Raw genomic sequence first — 17,519 nt, 5'->3', positions numbered from 1 at the left:
AGCTCTTTCCATCTTCAACTTTGCAGCGTGTCTTCTGAGAGAAACATAACCATGTAAACCAGAACCCTGGACAAGGATTTGGCAAGGGACAGAACAAGCTCCTGATGAGCTTCGGGTTTCTACTAAGAGCGATTGTATTTTAGTTAAAGGATTTTTCATTACAGGAATTTTGAAGAAAAATACTTCCCTGCAAGCACAAGAACCACCAATACAAAAGAAAAAAAAAAAAAGAACCACAATACTTCCCCAGTTTTATGCCAGAAGAAAAGCTTCAGTTTGTTTGCAATAAATGCAGTTTCATAAATCTAGCATTATTCTATTGTGTTTTATTTCAGTATGTTCATAATAGTAACTATTAATAGCAAACATCTTAGATAACTCTTCCATGTACCAGGTTTTATCTGTAGCTATTACCTGTTGCTCTAAAATTGTTTTACTTCATTTAATCCTCATAATACCCTCCTCCCTCAAGTTTGTGTTTGCTACTATCTGTCAGCTCTTTGTTCAGATATGCCTGAGAAGCACAGGAAGGTTACATAACTCTCCCACATTGCACAGCCAACAAGTAGTTTAGTCAGGCAGGAAGTGAACCCAGGAAGCCTACTCCCAGGTCTCATCATTCTTCTGATAAGTTGTTCTATATTAAAAGATTCTTTTCTTTTGTAGTATACCTGTTTAATTTGAATTTATATTGGATGTACCATATTGCAAAAAGTTATTTCTTCTTAAATTAATTCATTTTATTTTTTAATCCCCAGGTCGACCTAGTAACAGGGTTAGCCATAGAAGAAGCTTGTTATGCTCAGGTATGTAATACAGTCACACACGTTCAGTGGCAATGCAAATGCAAATGCATTCTGGGCAATGCAAATGAACTACCTTACTGAGCAAGATCACCTTCCTCACCACCATTCCAAGGTTGGGGGAACAAATGTTAAGATAGATTGTTTCTTCCTTTTGATTGTGGCCAGCTTTTATGACTGATTCTTTTCCACAGATGATTCATCTACATAATTTAGAAGCTGTTATAACTTGGTGCCATTTGGCTGTAGCACTTTGTCTAGGCTCATGTCTTTTTTTGCCAGTATAGACTTCACTTCTTATCCTGTGTAGAGAGGTGACAGAGGGGTATGGTGTGAATGCATATCTATCATGTGGTAATGCTATTTGACACTCTGGCTTTCTCTCTCTCTCTCTCTTTTTTTTTTTTTTGGTCGGTTGTGGGTCTTGAACTCTGGGCCTGGGCGCTGTCCCTCAGCTCTTCAGCTCAAGGCTGGCGCTCCACCACTTCAGCTACAGCGCCACTTCCTACTCTGGCTTGTTCTGAGGTTTCATCTTGGAAGTTCACTAATGGAATTATATTTATACTTATTATAATTATCACTATATCTATATTTATTAAATACAGGTTAGCAGGTTTGTTTTGTGAGAAAGAGCTTCCAACCAAGAGCCTTGTATATGACAGGTGGGCCTACTTAAACTTGAGCTCTAGCTCCAGCTCTTTTTATAGAAAAAAATATATTTCTTTTTCTTTTTTTTTCTGAAAAATAGTAACTTTGTTTTAGAGAATCTAAAACAAAAGCATTTCGTTCTGCCCTTTCACAGAGTTTTTAGAATTGCATGATGGGCTCATAAGTTAGTTACTCTTTGTCTGGCTGTATATCAATCACTCACCAATGAGTGCATGCCATGAGTGCCACTTCCAGATTTTAAGTATTTCTGACTTCAAAAAGTTTCACCAAGCCGGGCACCGGTGGCTCACGCCTATAATCCTAGCTACTCAGGAGGCTGAGATCTGAGGATCGCGGTTCAAAGCCAGCCTGGGCAGGAGAGTCCGTGAAACTCTTATCTCCAATAAACCTCGAGAAGATCGGAAGTGGCGCTGTAGCTCAAGTGGTAGAGCGCTCGCCTTGAGCTAAAGAGCTGAGGGACAGCGCTCAGGCCCAGAGTTCAAGCCCCACAACCAAAAAAAAAAAAAAAAAAAAAGTTTCACCAAGCATTTAAAAAGAATTCCACTTTTCTACAATGTCTTCCAAAAAATGGATGCTTAAGTAATACTTCTGACTTACTACATGAGGTCATCATTATCCTACCCAAAAGAAATACTAGAGAAAGATATTACAAGAAAGGAAGACTATAGACTATAATCTCTCATGAATATGACCTAAAAAAAATCCCTTGAGGTAATTTCAGAAGAATTATATGCCTAACCAAGTGCGATTTATTCATACAAGGGTTATTCAATATTGGAAAATCAGTCAGTGTACTCCATCATATAAACAAGATAAAGAAGAAGGTGTATGGTCTTACCAGTAGATGCAAATAAAAAGCATGGGCTGGAGGAATGGCTCAAGTGGTAAAGCACCAGCCAAGCAATTAAGCTGAGTAAATATGAGACCATGAATTCAAACTATGCTGCAAAAAGAAGTTTTTAATAAAATCCAGTGTTTACTTATGATAAAAAAAAATTCTCAACAAGCTCTAAATGAAGTAGACCATCTTCAACTTGATAAGAACATGCTTATCAAAACAACAACAACAACAACAAAAAACCTGGCTGACATTATATTTAATGATCAGAACAAAATATGGTTGTCCTCTCCCTGTGACTTTTCAACATCATATACTTGGAGTCCTATTATGCAGTAGGAAAAAGAATTAGCAGTTATACTGGTTAAGAAGGAAGAAATATATTCACAGACTAGGTTGGTTGTATAAGTAGAAAATCTCAAAGAATAGCAGGAACAACAAACCTTCTCTTAATGACAGCAAGATTACAATCCAGGTTAATGTACAGAAGTCAGTTGTCTCTATCAACCAGCAATGAAGAATTGGGATTCAAAATTAACATTATAATAGCAGTCAGAATAGAATAAAACTTAGGTGTAAGTCCAACAAAATATGTACATGAGCTATAGGAAAAGAAACTACAAATCTCTGGTAAAAGAAATCAAGATCTGGGGCTGGTAGCTCAGTGGTAGAGTGCTTACCTTGCATGCATGAGGTTCTGGGTTCAATTACTCAGCACTACATAAGTGGAAAAAGCCAGAAGTGGCACTGTGGCTCAAGTGGTGGAATGCTAACCTTGAGCTGAAGAGCTGAGGAACAGCGCCCAGGCCCAAAGTTCAGGCCCCACGATCCACAAAACACACACACAAAAAAATCTGCTGGGTACTGTTGGCTCAGACCTGTAATCCTAGCTACTCAGGAGGCTGAGATCTGAGGATTGCAGTTCAAAGCCAGCTCAAAGTCTGTGAGACTCTTATCTCTAACAAACCACCAGAAAACCAATTTTCTGGTGGCTCAAGTGATAGAGCACTGGCCTTGAGCTGAAGAGCTAAGGGATAGCACCCAAGCCAGAGTTCAAGCCCTATAACCCACAAAAAAAAGAACAATCAGGAGCCCTGAAGTAGACCCACACAATAGAGTCAGCTGATAATTTTGAGAAAGAAGCAAAAGCAGTTCCATGGAGAAAGGATAGTCTTGAAGACAAATAGGGCTAGAACATCTGAACATATACATACACAAGAATGCATCTTGCCAGGCACAGGAGGCTCATGACTGTAATCCAGCTGTTTGGGAGGCTGAGATCAGAGAAATACAGTTCAAAACTAGCCCAGGCAGGAGAAAGCCCTTGATACTCTTAACTCCAATTAATCACCAGAAAGCTAGAAGTAAAGCTGTTTCTCAAGGGGTAGAGCACTAGCCTTGAGTAAACAAAGCTCAGTAACAGCAGCCACACCCTGAGATCTAGCCCCAGAACCAGCATACACAGGCATACACATGCTTACACACACACACACACACACATACTCACACACACACACACTCACACACTCAAATGCATCTAGACACTGACCCTGTACTGTTTACAGAATGAAATTCAACATGATCAAGTATAATAGTTTTTTAGATATAAATCAAAAACAAAAAACTTAATGTTTGACTTCATTAGAATTAACTGCTCAGTAAAAATCATCACTAAAAGGGTAAAAGATAGGCTGAGAAAATTTTTGCAGAACACCTATCTTGTATATAAATTATTACAACCATATGCTTATGATGTTAAGAAAAAATTAAAAGTGCACAAAAGATCTAAGTAAACACCAAAATATGTACACAAATGGCAAATGGTCATATGAAATGATGCTAGAACATTTATCATTAAGAAACTGCAGATTAGGCTGGGAAAGTGGATCAGTGGTAGAGTACTTGCCTTGCATGCATGAGGCCCTGGGTTCAATTCCTCACCACCACATAAGCAGAAAAAGCCAGAAGTGGTGCTGTGGCTCAAATGGTAGAGCACTTGCCTTGAGCTGAAGAGCTGAGGGACAGTGTCCAGGCCCAGAGTTCAGGCCCCATGACTGGCACGCGTGCACATGCACGCACACACACACACACACACACACACACACACACACACACACACACAGAGAAACTGCAGATTAAACTATAATGTTCATATAACCTGTTAGAATGGCTAAAAATTCAAAGCTGAAATCAGGTGCTGACAAGGTATGGTGCTACCATTGCTGCCTGCGGGGGTTGTTAAATGGTGAGGCCACATGGTGACAGTTTGGGAGTTTCTTATAAAGCCAAATGTATCTTCACCACATGAGCTAGCAGTGGTGGATTTTGTTATTTATTTACTCAACTAATTGAGAAACTTACCTACATACAAAAATCTGCACACCGTTTTATTTATAATTACTAAGTCTTGGAAGTAGTAGGTAAAAATACAGACAGTGGTGTGTCTGTAGAATATTGTAATATGCAATGGAATATTATATGATAAAAAAGATAAGATCTATGAAACTACAAAATGCCATGAAGGAACCTTTAATACATGTGACTAAAAAGTTTCAGTCTAAAAACACTATGTACAGTGTAATTCCAGAACAGTGAAATTCTGGGAAAGATTTTGAGTGACAGGTTAGGAATAAATAAGTGGAACAAATGTTGTTTAGGGCAAAATCTGTGCTGCCCAATCCTAATTTTTAAAATTAGAATTGAAATGGAAAAAAGCTATTTGGAGTAAAGATAATTCAGTCACATAATTACACAAATTAATCAATTGACTAGTAGATTTCAAAAGTTTAGGATGAACTTGATTAGTTTTCTTAGATAATACTTGCCAAACTGTGATGTTCTGTTTTTAATTTTTGGTAATGTTTTGCTTTTCTTAGACCATTTCTACAAAAGACAGACTTGAAGGTCTTCTTGCTTTTAAAGAGAAAAGGCCCCCTCGCTTTAAAGGCGAATAGGAGGCAGAAGTTCATACAGTGCCGCTGTAATGAAGGTTCTTCTGGAAGTACCTTCCAATTCACCCTATGCCTCAGCCCACGGACCCTCCATGACCAAAGTGAGGAGCTGCTCATGTCCCAAGCTCGCGTCTAGAGAGACCATCCTGTACTTCCTGCCAAGTGTATCATGTCATAGTCATTCATATTTATAAGGCTAGTAGTGTACTGTCAGAAACATTACAATTAGGTATATGTTTTTAAATATTTCCTGCATATGAGGCTTTCCGTTCTTAATTTTTTAATGTGAATAATTTATATATTGCACACTCTAGGAATAATATTGACTGTATGTCTACTGTACTGCATTAAGAAAATAAAATTATTTCTGTATACCAAAAATGTGAAGTTATACCAAATAAAGTTTCTAGGTGATTAGATACATATGAACAAGTACACATATGTACATCTCAACTAGAAAAATGAATTGATAGATCTTCTGAGTGAAAACTACCTAATATGAATAAAATAAGTGAAAACAACCCATGGGAGCTTTTCTTTTACCCCATCCTTTTTGAATTGAATACATCATTACCTGTTGGACTTGTAGAGAAATTTTTTCAGGCTGATTTTATCAGGCAGCTTCCTTACTTAGTCTTAGCCTACAGAACCATCTTAATCCAATCAGACTAATCAAAGAGTGGTCCCTGGCCCTCTACTGTAAAAAGGGCTGGCTGATTGACATAAGAAAAAATGGTACCCCAAGGTTGGTTTGGGGTCATGATATAGAGAGACTCCTTGCTACTCAGGAGATCTGGAGGTTCAAAAATCTATATGAGACACCATTTCCAAAATAACCAGCAAATAGCCAGGCTGGCAAGACAAGCCAACCAGGGTCTCTGAGTTTTTGAACCCTCATCCACAAAAGTAAATGAATAAGTAAATAAATAAATAAAAATGGAGATTATCCTTTGCTTTCGTGCCCCCTTCAATTTACATTGGATTTTGTAAGGGAAAAAAAAATGGTGAACATCACAGCCCTTTCTCCTAATAGACATGAAGAAATGTCTCCAGGAGTTGGGTGTGGGCCTGGGGGAGGAACATGGCTGTGAGATATGGGAATTGTGAACTGTGGGGAGCTTACTGAAAACAGAAGGTCGACAGTGCTCCCAAATACCTGCAAATAGCTTTGTTGATGTTCATTTTGTCTGGGCAGAATGATGAAGTGGTACCCAGACATGGGCTGGGTCATGCCAAAGATGGAGCTTGCCTGTGGGATTCTATCAGCCAAGAAGGCCCTATTCTGCCTGGTTCATATGCTCTTACAACAACATCCTGCCTCTTCCTCTCAGCACTATGTCCTTATCCGAGGACTTCATTGCTCTTAATTCTCAAAAGCTTTGGCTTTTAATTTGGGAGTTGAACTCTCACCATAATTTTAAAATTCCAACAAGAGTCAGAAGTGAACCAGCCTGCAAATGACTGTCAGTTGCTGCTTCTTCCAACCAAAGTGGGAAGGCTGGCTGTCTCTACGGAGGCCTGTGTTACTCAGGCCAAGGGTTGCTTTCTCATCATCTGAGGTGCTGCTGATTTAGATGATAGCTGATCTGAGTCCTATAAAAGGAGCTCATTAAAATTTACAGTCTAGCAATTGCATTTGGTGGTGTGTGCACTTGTTTACTGATAAATTTGCTGAGCTGTCCATTTTGTACACGATAATCTGCAAATAGTCCTTTAAAGATTTCAGGACCATTTTACCCTATTTATGGCAAGCTAAAATGCCACTTCCATTTTAACTGAGCAGGAAATGATTGTGTTAACGAAAGGGATTATTATGAGTGTGCCAGTGACCAGGCGCCTGTGGCTCACACCTATAATCCTGGCTATTCAGGAGGCTGGGATCTTACGATCACAGTGCAAAGCTAGCTGAGGCAGAAAAGCCAAAAGGCTGGAGGTTGAGCAGTGGTTCAAGTGGTAGAATGTTATCCCTTTATCAAAAAGAAAAAAGAAATAAAAACTCAGGGACAGCACCCAGACCCTGAATTCCAAGCCCCAGGATCAGCACCAAAAACAAACACACAAAACAGTGTGCCAGGTGAATTGTTGTGCCTGAGGTGGATGAGGAGGCCAGCTGACAGCTGCTTATTAATTATTTTATAATTTCCTAACAAGTTGGGCATCTGTGGCTCACATCTATAATCCTATCTCCTCAAGAGGTTGAGATTCTGAGGATGGAGATTCAAAGCCAGCAAGGGCAGGAAAGTCCATGACACTTAAACTCCAATAAAGCACCCAAAAAGTCAGAAGTGGAAGTGCAACTCAAGTGGTACAGAGCCAGCCTTAAGCATGAAATGTAAGGAACAGTGTCCAGCCCCTAAGTTCAAGCCCCAGTACTGGTTAAAAAAATAGAAAGTTCTGACAAGTCACTGCGTCTGTTGTAATTTGTAATATTGTAAGAATTGTAGCCAATTCTCCGTGGCTATCTTCCCTTCCTGTTGGTTTTCTGTCTCTACACAGTCCTGCTGATGAGTAGTTCTGATGTGCCTTGGTGTGGCTGTAATGACATCAAGGGCTCTTCTCTTCCAGCCTGGGGAGTATGAGTGATCTTTCTCTGAACTTGTTGCTTCTGAAACAAGCTAGAAATATGCTGTGCATTTAGATGAGGGGAAAGAAGGTTAAGAAGGCCTGGGCATGAAAGCAAAGTGAAGAGAAAAACATTTTGCTTTACTTCAGAGCAGGAAACCTACTAGTTTGGCAAGAATTCAAGACTGGCTAATTTATAACTTCTCTCCTAAACACAGAGAGGTCTCTGAGTGACTGGAGTTCTGAGTCAAGGGAAGTCTCAAACTCTGAGTCCAATCTTCTGATTGCTTCCGATTTTTGACTTTTTCTGTAATAATGGATCTGGTTTCTCATCAATCAGGTTTCCTCACCTGCTTTAGCTAGCAAAAAATTGGCTTGTCACGAAGTGGATTTTTGTTTTGTTTTTGGTACAGGTACTGGGGCTTAAACTCAGGACCTTGGCCCTATCCTTCAACTTTTTTGCTCAAGATTAGCACTTTACCACTTGAGCCACAGTTTGACTTTCAGCTTTTGGCTGCCAGGGCTGGCTTTGAACCTCAATCTCATGTCAGCCTACTGAAAAGTTAAGATTACAGGCATGAGCCACCTGTGCCTAGCAATGAAGTGTCATTTTTAAGTAGTACTTACGGGAGTGCTTTGTACATGAGCCAAAATAGTGGAATGCCAATTCTTGGATACAGCTCTTACAGAAAATGCATGTTTTCCTATGAGCTTGTCACCGTCTGGCTGGTGACTCTTCATCACTTGACCTTAACTTTCCCTTGGGGTAAATGCCCCTACATTGGCTCCTTTTAGGGTCCAAAGATCCCAGCAGGCCAATATTTAAAAATAATCAGATCATTATTTGCCTACTAACCTAGTTACATTTTAACTGATGAATATGTCAGTGTTTATTGGGCTTTATCAAAACAGCAGTAAAGTTTATTTTTCTCATGAAATGTTAAAGAATAACAGTATACATGATATACACATGTCACCAAAGACAAAAACAGCATGCTAATGTTACTGCTTAGTTGCTAATACTTTGTTGTGCAGATTGTGATTTGGGGTGCTTTGGGAAATAGCACTCTGCCCAGAACAGCTGTGCATCACACTCTTTGAAATGTCTGCCTTTCAAAGTTTATAATCCTTCTTCTAGTGAATCTAAAAATTTCACTAGCCCATAGAGCAGAGGATCCAATCCTCAAGTTGTTGGGCAGCATTTATTTTCTGAGCAAATTCTCCACGGCAGCCAGAGGGGTGCCTGATGAGGCAGATAAAGGGTGCCAAGAAAGATGGACTATGCACGTGGCTAGAACTAGCCTCTGGATGCTTGTCTACATAGCTTGTATTAAGAGAAGCCCCAGTGGGGAGATGTCCTTCCTTGGTAAGTCAGCTGTTCTCTGGAGATGGACAAGGGTTTAACAGAACTGCATGTCAAGTCAGATTACAGGAAGCAGAAAACCAGGCTGGGAGGTAGCTCATTTATACAGTATGTGCTTCGCATGCCTGAGGCCCTGGATTCTACTCCCAGTGCCACAGAAAAAGAAAAAAAATTATGTTTGGGGGGCCATATTGGCATTGTCACTGAATATAACCTGTAGATATGATGGAGTAAGGCTAGATATTGTCATGGAAGAAATTACTGAATTATAAGCCCATCATACCTGTCTGATACATTTTACAGCATTACTTTGCTTCCTCTCCTGTCCTCCTGCAGTCATTCCCACTGTGGTCTTTGATGGTTCCAGAAAGCTCAAGCCTGGAGAACTCAGTTGCCCAAACGCATAGCAGTATGTGATGGAGTTCAGGACTGAACCTAGAGCTGTTGACTTTCTCATTGGTACTGAGCTGATAAAACCAGACATCATAACCAAAGACTGCTAATGTGTAGGAACCCGTATCCTTTGCTCTAAATTGTTTGCCAGTTGTCTCATCACTTGGAGAGACTCTGAGTGTACTTACTAAATGATCTGATGGCACAGACAGGCAAGGTGACAGAGCTCCTTGGCACCCTTATACCAGTCACTGCATGGTTCCTATTCCTTGCCCTAGGAAATGGGTCTGTCTCTTGCTTAAGAAACAGACCAGCTGAGCCACTGCTAGTGACTCACTCCTGTAATCCCAGTTACTCAGGAAGCTGAGATCTGAGAATCACAGTTCAAGTTAGTCCAGACAAAAAGTCCATGAGACATTTATCTCCAAAAAACTACTCAAAAAAGCCAGAAGTGGCCCTGTGCTCAAGTGGTAGAGACTAGCCTTGAGTACAAAGAGGCTCAGGGACAATACCCAAGTCCTGAGTTCAAGCCCAGGACCGGCAAAAGAAAGAAAAAGGAAGGAAGGAAGACCAGCTGGGCGTGGTGGCTCATGCCTGTAATCCTAGCTACTCCGCAGGCTGAGATCTGAGGATTGCTGTTTAAAGCCAGCCCGGGTAGGAAAGGTTGTGAAACTCTTTAATCAACCACTGGCTCAAGTGGTGGATTGCTAGAGCAAGAAAGCTAAAAGTCAGCATTTAGGCCAAAAGTTCAAGCCCCAGTATTGGCCTAGGAGGGTAGGGAGGGGTGTGGAGAGAAAAAAAGGAAAGAAGGAAGGAACTAAAAAAAACAGGCTGTGTGAAAAATTCATGCTGATCACTCTGCACTCAAGGTCCCAATATTTATTTATTTATTTTGAAATGAGTACATTTCTTGTCCAACATTATTTACTGACTCCACTGCCAGTACCTGCAGCTGTCTTTGGAAAGACTGAGAAGTATACAGTAGTCTCTGATCCAGCCTTGGGAGCCATTATACTATGTGTGCCAGAGACTCGAAAGGAATAGAAACATCACCATGGCCTGAGGTCGTATCTTTGGACTGCAGTTTATTTTATTTTTTTATTGTAAAGATACTATACAGAGGGGTTACAGTTACATGAGTAAAGTAATAAGTACATTTCCTATTGAGCATTGTTACCCTCTCTGCAGTTTTTGTGGTGATGTTCACAGATGATTTCAGAGAAACTTGGAAGTTGGCAAGGGCACTCTCTTGGCCTTTCAAAAGTAATCTGAGTCTCTTTCAGCCTCCAAAGAGTGTTGAATGAACCTTTTGTGCAGCCACAAGTGAAGTGTTTGGCAAGGCAGGTAAGCTCAAACTCCTAACTGCCTCTCCCACTCTGAGTAGTAGTTCTGAATTGTCTCAGCATTCCTAAAGTGTGCTTTTCATGAAATCTAAACTTGTTTAAGAGTGGGCATGATTTGAATACTTGAAAAATATAACCACAAAGCCCATGCTGGTGGCTCACATCTGTCATTCTAACTACTCAAGAGGTTGAGATTCAGAAGATCACTACTTGAAGCAAGCCTGCGAAGAAAAGTTTGTGAGACTTCAACTCCAAAATAATGAGCAAAACTCAGGCTGAAGGTGTGGCTCAAGTGGTAGGCAAACTGGCTAGTCCAAGGTCCTGACTTCAAATCCTTGTACAAAAAACAACATAATCAAAGATAATAAGACATACCATAGAGTTAGGAAATGACAATAATTCAATTTGACAGGAAAAAATTGTAATTATTGGAGAGGTATGATTGTGTGTGTGTGTGTGTGTGTGTGTGTGTGTATGCGTGTACTAGGGCTTGAACTCAAGCCTGGGCACTGTCCTTTAGCTTTTTTCAACCAAGGCTGGTGCTCTAGCATATGAGCCACAGATCCACTGCAGGCTTTTTACTGATTCACTCAATTTAAGAGTGTCCCAGATGTTCTTGCCTGGGCTGGCTTTGAACTGGAACCTCAGATCTCAGTCACCTGAATAGCTATTTCAGGCATGAGTTACCAGCACGTGGCTTTTTTTCTTTCTAACTCTTTTATTTTTAATGTTTTATCAGTGGCCTATTGGTAGCTTGCTTAGCCCCTAAATAAGCATGTACAATACACTGGAAAATGACTTCCTTTTAGTGTGCTCTTTGTGGGAATATGTTTGACTTGTGATTGTTAATCCACTTTCCTAAAAAGACTTGACAGATGGTATTTACTGGGCCCACCCACAGTGCTGGTACTCCTGAGATCAGTTGTGGTGTGCCTTCTCTCAGTGAACTTGCCATTAGTCTACACAGTTGTGGTGTGCCTTCTCTCAGTGAACTTGCCATTAGTCTAGGCTCGGAAAAGATTGGTAACCTCATCTTGGAGGCCACAACATAAACACATCTTGTCTCTATCTATTCATCATATCCCAGAATAGTAGTTTTCCACAGCTGCTGGTGCCTGGGACAGGTGCCTTCAACAAGCATCCTTTGGGCATGTACCTGGAAACAATGTTGAGGAAAAATGATCTCAGTGATTCCCTCCCTCCCTCCCTCCCTCCCTCCCTCCCTCCCTCCCTCCCTCCCTCCCTCCCTCCCTCCCTCCCTCCCTCCCTTCCTTCCTTCCTTCCTTCCTTCCTTCCTTCCTTCCTTCCTTCCTTCCTTCTTTTCCCTACTACATATAATTGTGCATAGTGTGTCTTTATTCTCCTTTTTATTTTGGTACCTTAATCCTGATCTCTCTCCCTCCCCCCTCCTCTCTCCCTCCCCCCTCCCCCCTCCCCCCCCTCTCTCTTTCTGTCTCTGTATATGTGTGTGTATATCTCCATTTCTCTGCTAGTCTAGTTGGGTTCATAAATTAAATAACATTTTATTGATTTTTTTATACTTTTGCTTCTTTCATTTATTCCCATTTGAAGCTTTAATTCTTCTGTTTGCTTTCTTTAGTTAATTTGCCATTATTTATTAATTTATGTTAACATGGAATGCTGGTTATTGATTTATGATCTTTCCCATAAGCACTGCTTTAATAGCCCCCTGCCCATTTGCTATGTTATTCGTATAGGAGAGCTAACATAATGTCCCTGAACTGGTACCCCGGGTCTATCAATTGGCTGCAATCTGACCCTTGGCTGATACTGAGAACTTAGATTTGGGCCAGTTCCCATTATTCCAAGAGTGAGTGAAAGTCATTCCTGATTATGGTGTATGTGAGGCTCCTGCTTTCTTTTTAGGAATACAGAATTTGGGGATTTGTCGAGCAGACCATACCTATATATGGCAAGTCTTCAGTGAAAATGCTGGACACTCAATATCTAATGAAATTTTGGCAACATTTCCCATGTGCTCGAACTAATTTGGGAAATGAAATGCATCCTGTGTGACCTTGCAAAGGACCCTTGGCAGTGGCTGCTCTCCCTTGGTCTTCACCACACACCTTTCCCCTTCATTGCTCATGCTTGGAATCCTTTTGCTGTCAGAAATCACAGCCATGAATACTGGCCAGAAGCTGAGACCTGTGTGTTCTTCCAGTTGGATTATCAGATCTGAAGAGAGGTGTTGGGTCTTCCAACGTGTAGGTTTCATTTTCATTCATCTTATTTTTTTTATTTTCCTTTTTTTATCTGTGACCCTTTTTTGTTTACAAATTTTTTTAATCCACATACTTGTAAATCCCATCGTTTTCTTTTTTACTGATTTAAAACTTCATTCCATGGCAAAAAAAATTTTGAGGAATTTCAATCTTCTCTATTTTAGTAAGACTTGTTTTACGGCCCAATAAATAGGCAGGCCTAGAGAAGGTTCTGTGTGCAGTTGGAGGAATGCGTATTCTGCTCCTGTTGGAGGAAGTATCCAATACGTGTGTGTTAGGTCTACTTTCATTTATTTCCTTGTTGGCTTTCTGAGTACTTGTTTCAGCCACTTTTGAAAGTGAAGTATTAGAGGTTTGCAATTACTGTTGTTCAATTGTTTATTATTCAACAATGAATACTTGTTAACCAATAGTTGTCAACATATCTTGCTTTTGGGTTGGAGTGTTTAACCATTTGTACTTCATGTAATTATTTATAAGGAAGGGCAAATAGTCACCATTTTGCTATTTGCTTTCTACACATTATGTATTTTTTAATTCCTTATTCCTGCCTTCTTTGTATTTAATCTTTGTATTTTCTAGCATGCCATTTGAATTCATTTGCCATGTGATTTGCTATATATAATGTGACATCATATTATATATACCTTTTATATACATAATATATAAAATTACATAGTTACATATAACGTTACATATTACATTATGTGACATGTTATATTTATATTACATATATTATATATCTTTTTACTAAATTCCTTTCATTTCTTTGGTGGTACTATTGGATCTCATTGACTTGATCTCCTAATGCTTTTGTCATACAAATTAAATATGTGTGCATTTTAAGACCATCATAACTGAGTAATTGCTACTTCATGAAGTTATTTTTAATTATGATTGAAAAAGAAAAGTTACAAATGTAAAATATGCTTGAGCACTCTTTTATAAAAGTATTTTTTGGCCAGGCACTTGTAGCTCATGCCTATAATCCTAGCTACTCAAAGGCAGAGATCTAAGGATTGCAGTTCAAAGCCAGCCTGGGCAGGAAAGTCCATGAGATTCTTATCTCCCACTAATCACCAAAACCTGGAAGTGTAGCTGAGGCTCAAGTAGTAGGGTGCTACCCTTGAGCTCAGGGACAGAACGCAGATCCTGAGTTTAAGTCCCAGGAGGACTGTTGTGTGCACATGTATGCATGCACGCATACACACACACACACACACACACACACACACACACACTCACACTTTTATACCTTATCAGTGTTCTTTATTTTTCTGATATGAATTGGAATTGCTTTTTAGAATCTTTTCTTGTCAACCTTAAGGACTCCTTTTGATTTTTCTTATAGGGAAGATACACTAGAATTTTTAATCTTTAAAATGTCCTAAATTTAGCTTCACATTTGAAGAATATTTTTGTTAGATATAGAATTTTGATTGGCAGTCTTCCATTTCCACTTTCAATGTGTCACCCTACTGTCTTTGGCTTTCATGGTTTTGTATGAAAAATCAGCTGTCACTCTTTTGGATAATACTTTGTCCGTAATCTTGCTGCTTTCAAAATCCATTTTTTTGTCATTTGACAAAGTTAACTATAATGTGTCTCAGTGTGGCTTTCTTTGCCTTAATGCTGTTTGAGTTTCTTCAATGTGTCAATTTTTTTTACATTTCTTTTTTTTTATTTCATTTTTTTACTTTTTTATTTTTTTATTGTGAAAATACTGTACAGAGGGGTTACAATTACATCGGCCAGATAATGAGTACATTTCTTTATCAAGCATTGTAGCAATGTGTCAATTTTTGTCTTTGACAAATTTGGAAACTTTTGGGCCATTTCACATACTTTTTCCACCTGTTTGTCTCTCGTCTCCTTCTGAGATGTATGTGTTTAATGACATGCTAATATACTATGTTAATTATTGTATTATTTTTATTATATCATATATTATGTTACTATATTAGCATGAACAAGACAGTTTTACATTTAAATAAACAGTACTTCTTCTACTCTTCAGATACGACAGTGTCTCTTGGTAAGTCTTCAAGTTTCCTTATTCTTTCTCTATCATTTAAAATCTGCTTTCAAGACCATATAGTGAAATTTTTATTGTAATTATTACATTCCTAGTTTTAAAAATTGTCCTTTGGTTCTTTCTCCCTACTCCACTTTCTGTTAAAAGTCCTTACTTGGTCAGATATTGTTAATTTACATCATTAAGACATCATTCTCATAATTCTCCTTAGTACTTTGAAGATATCTAAAACAGTTATTTAAAAGATTTTCTAGTTGGTTCAACATCTAGACATTCTCAGATGTGATAAATGCTTTTTTATGACTCTTTTTTTTCATGTCTTATGATGTTTGTGGAATTAGTGAACACTGAAAAATAATACAATGGGCAGCTCTAAAAATCAGACCTTCCCTTCCAACCCAGCCAGATTAAAGAATGTCCTTGCTGTTTTACTGACTTTCCTGTGTACTTTGTTGTATGTGGTCCCTAAATCTCTGCCTGCTTCTTGGTCAGTCAGTGATTGGTATGAAATTTCCTTGAATTCCTCTAGCTCTTATTGAGGGTATCTGTGTACAAGTTGTTGGCAAACAATTGACAACTCTGCTTAGCTTTCACTTTGCCCTTGTGCAGAGATAGAACTTTCTCTGGCTTTTCTGGGGCCTACATACAACTCTGCATATGTACATGTGGGAGGAGGGGACCAGTCCTGGAACTTGAACTCAGGCCCTGGGCACTGTCCCTGAGTAGTTTTGCTCAAGGCTAGCCCTCTATCACTTGAGCCACAGCTCCATGTCTCATGGACTTTCTTGCCTAGGTTAACTTCAAACTGTGATCTTCAGATTTCAGCTTCCTGAGTAGTCAGGATTGCAGGCATAAATGAGTCACTTTCACCCACCCTGTACATGGCCTTCTTGATTCCTAGGAATATGTCAGAACGTTTTTCAGCACATCTCATTTCCAGCTTTTCCTTTTAAGTGTTTTTGTCAGTTCTTTCTTTTCTCCAGTAGTTATTAATGCAGCTTTGATGCTGAATAATTGTCAGTGATTGTTTCCATACACATACTGCAGGAAAAAGCAGTATCCAGTGAATCAGGTCCTGAGCCTGATAACAAACTTTTATATGTGGTGAGATGGAGTTTTCTTTATTACTGAATCTTCAACAAACCAACAGACAGGTCAGATAGCAATAGGAATAAAGTTTTAGGGAGGCTACTGACATGTTCACACATGCCCTTTCATAATACTGTGGTTTTAACATCCCCTCCAAAACTCATGTTAAAATTTAATTACTGAATTAATATTGAGAGGTGAGACCTTTATGAAGTGATTGAAAGTTGGGCGCCAGCTCACAATTACACCTGCAATCCTAGCTCCTCAGGAGGGGAAGATCTGAGGTTTGGGGTTCGAAGCCAGCCCAGGCAGAAATGTTTATGAAAGTTTTATCTTCAATTAACCACCAAAATGCCAAAAGTGAAACTGTGGCTCTCGTAGCTCACTCAGAGTGTGGCTCTGTGATAAAGTGCCAGCCTTGAGAACAAAAGCTAAGAAAGAATGCCCAGGCTCTGATTCAAGTCCCAACACACACACACACACACACACACACACACACACACACACACACACACACACACACACACACAAAGTGACTGAGAAAAGCTGGCTTCACTTCCATGAATGCTGTCACCATGGGAGTGAGATGGTTATTCAGGGAGGGAGCTTTGTTATTTGAGGGAAGCTTGAACCTCCTGTCCCCTCCCATCACGGGACACCATGTTATGATGTAGCCAGAGGAGCCTAGCTGATGTCAGTATCCTGCTGTTAGACTTCTTGGCCTCCATGACTGTGAGATATGGCTGTTCATCAAGTATACTGTCTGTGGGATCCTGTCAGTGGGAATGGATTAGACACGTGAGCTCAATGGTGTAGGGTATTGGTTTGCAAGATGAAGGTAGGCAGAGGACATAGAACAGCACAAGTTATATTAAAGTACCACAAAACTCTGTTCTTATGGAGAGCCAGCCATTTTTTCTTCAATAAAAAGCTTCTCAGCTTATTGCAAACACCAGAGACTTTGAAGATTTTTTTGCACTGTTTTCCAGTGTTCTCACTGCTTGTATGGGAAGCAGGTTTTTGGAGGTGCTTGCTGTCTGTGCCCATTGCAGTCACTCCTCCATGCCCAGGGCTTTCCACTGCAGTCATGAGTAGGTGCTGGGGCTGCTGCGGCTGAGTGCTAGGTGCAAGGCTGTCTTTGGACTGCTGGCACACCACAGCTGACATTATTGTGTAATTTTCATTGCAGTTAAAATATTTAATATCTTCGTCTTCTCACATGAAAAT

At 39.7% G+C, this 17,519-nt stretch overlaps 1 protein-coding gene across 1 annotated transcript in view; it reads left to right on the top strand.

Annotated features, from left to right (window-relative positions):
• Auh (AU RNA binding methylglutaconyl-CoA hydratase) overlaps nt 1–5,782 on the top strand; it is a 148,605-nt gene extending 142,823 nt beyond the window's left edge. The window contains 2 exon segments of the mRNA XM_042686877.1: nt 759–806; nt 5,187–5,782. Of these exon segments, the coding sequence (XP_042542811.1) occupies nt 759–806; nt 5,187–5,264 (126 nt within the window). The 3' untranslated portion in view covers nt 5,265–5,782.
• The last annotated feature ends 11,737 nt before the right edge of the window (nt 5,783–17,519 follow it).

The sequence above is a fragment of the Dipodomys spectabilis genome, unplaced genomic scaffold, assembly GCF_019054845.1.
Source record: "Dipodomys spectabilis isolate Male_0828 unplaced genomic scaffold, ASM1905484v1 ptg000098l, whole genome shotgun sequence".
NCBI classification, from domain to species: Eukaryota; Metazoa; Chordata; class Mammalia; order Rodentia; family Heteromyidae; genus Dipodomys; species Dipodomys spectabilis.
The sequence above is the reverse complement of the archived record's forward strand: the minus strand, read 5'-3'. Positions and strand labels throughout refer to the sequence as shown.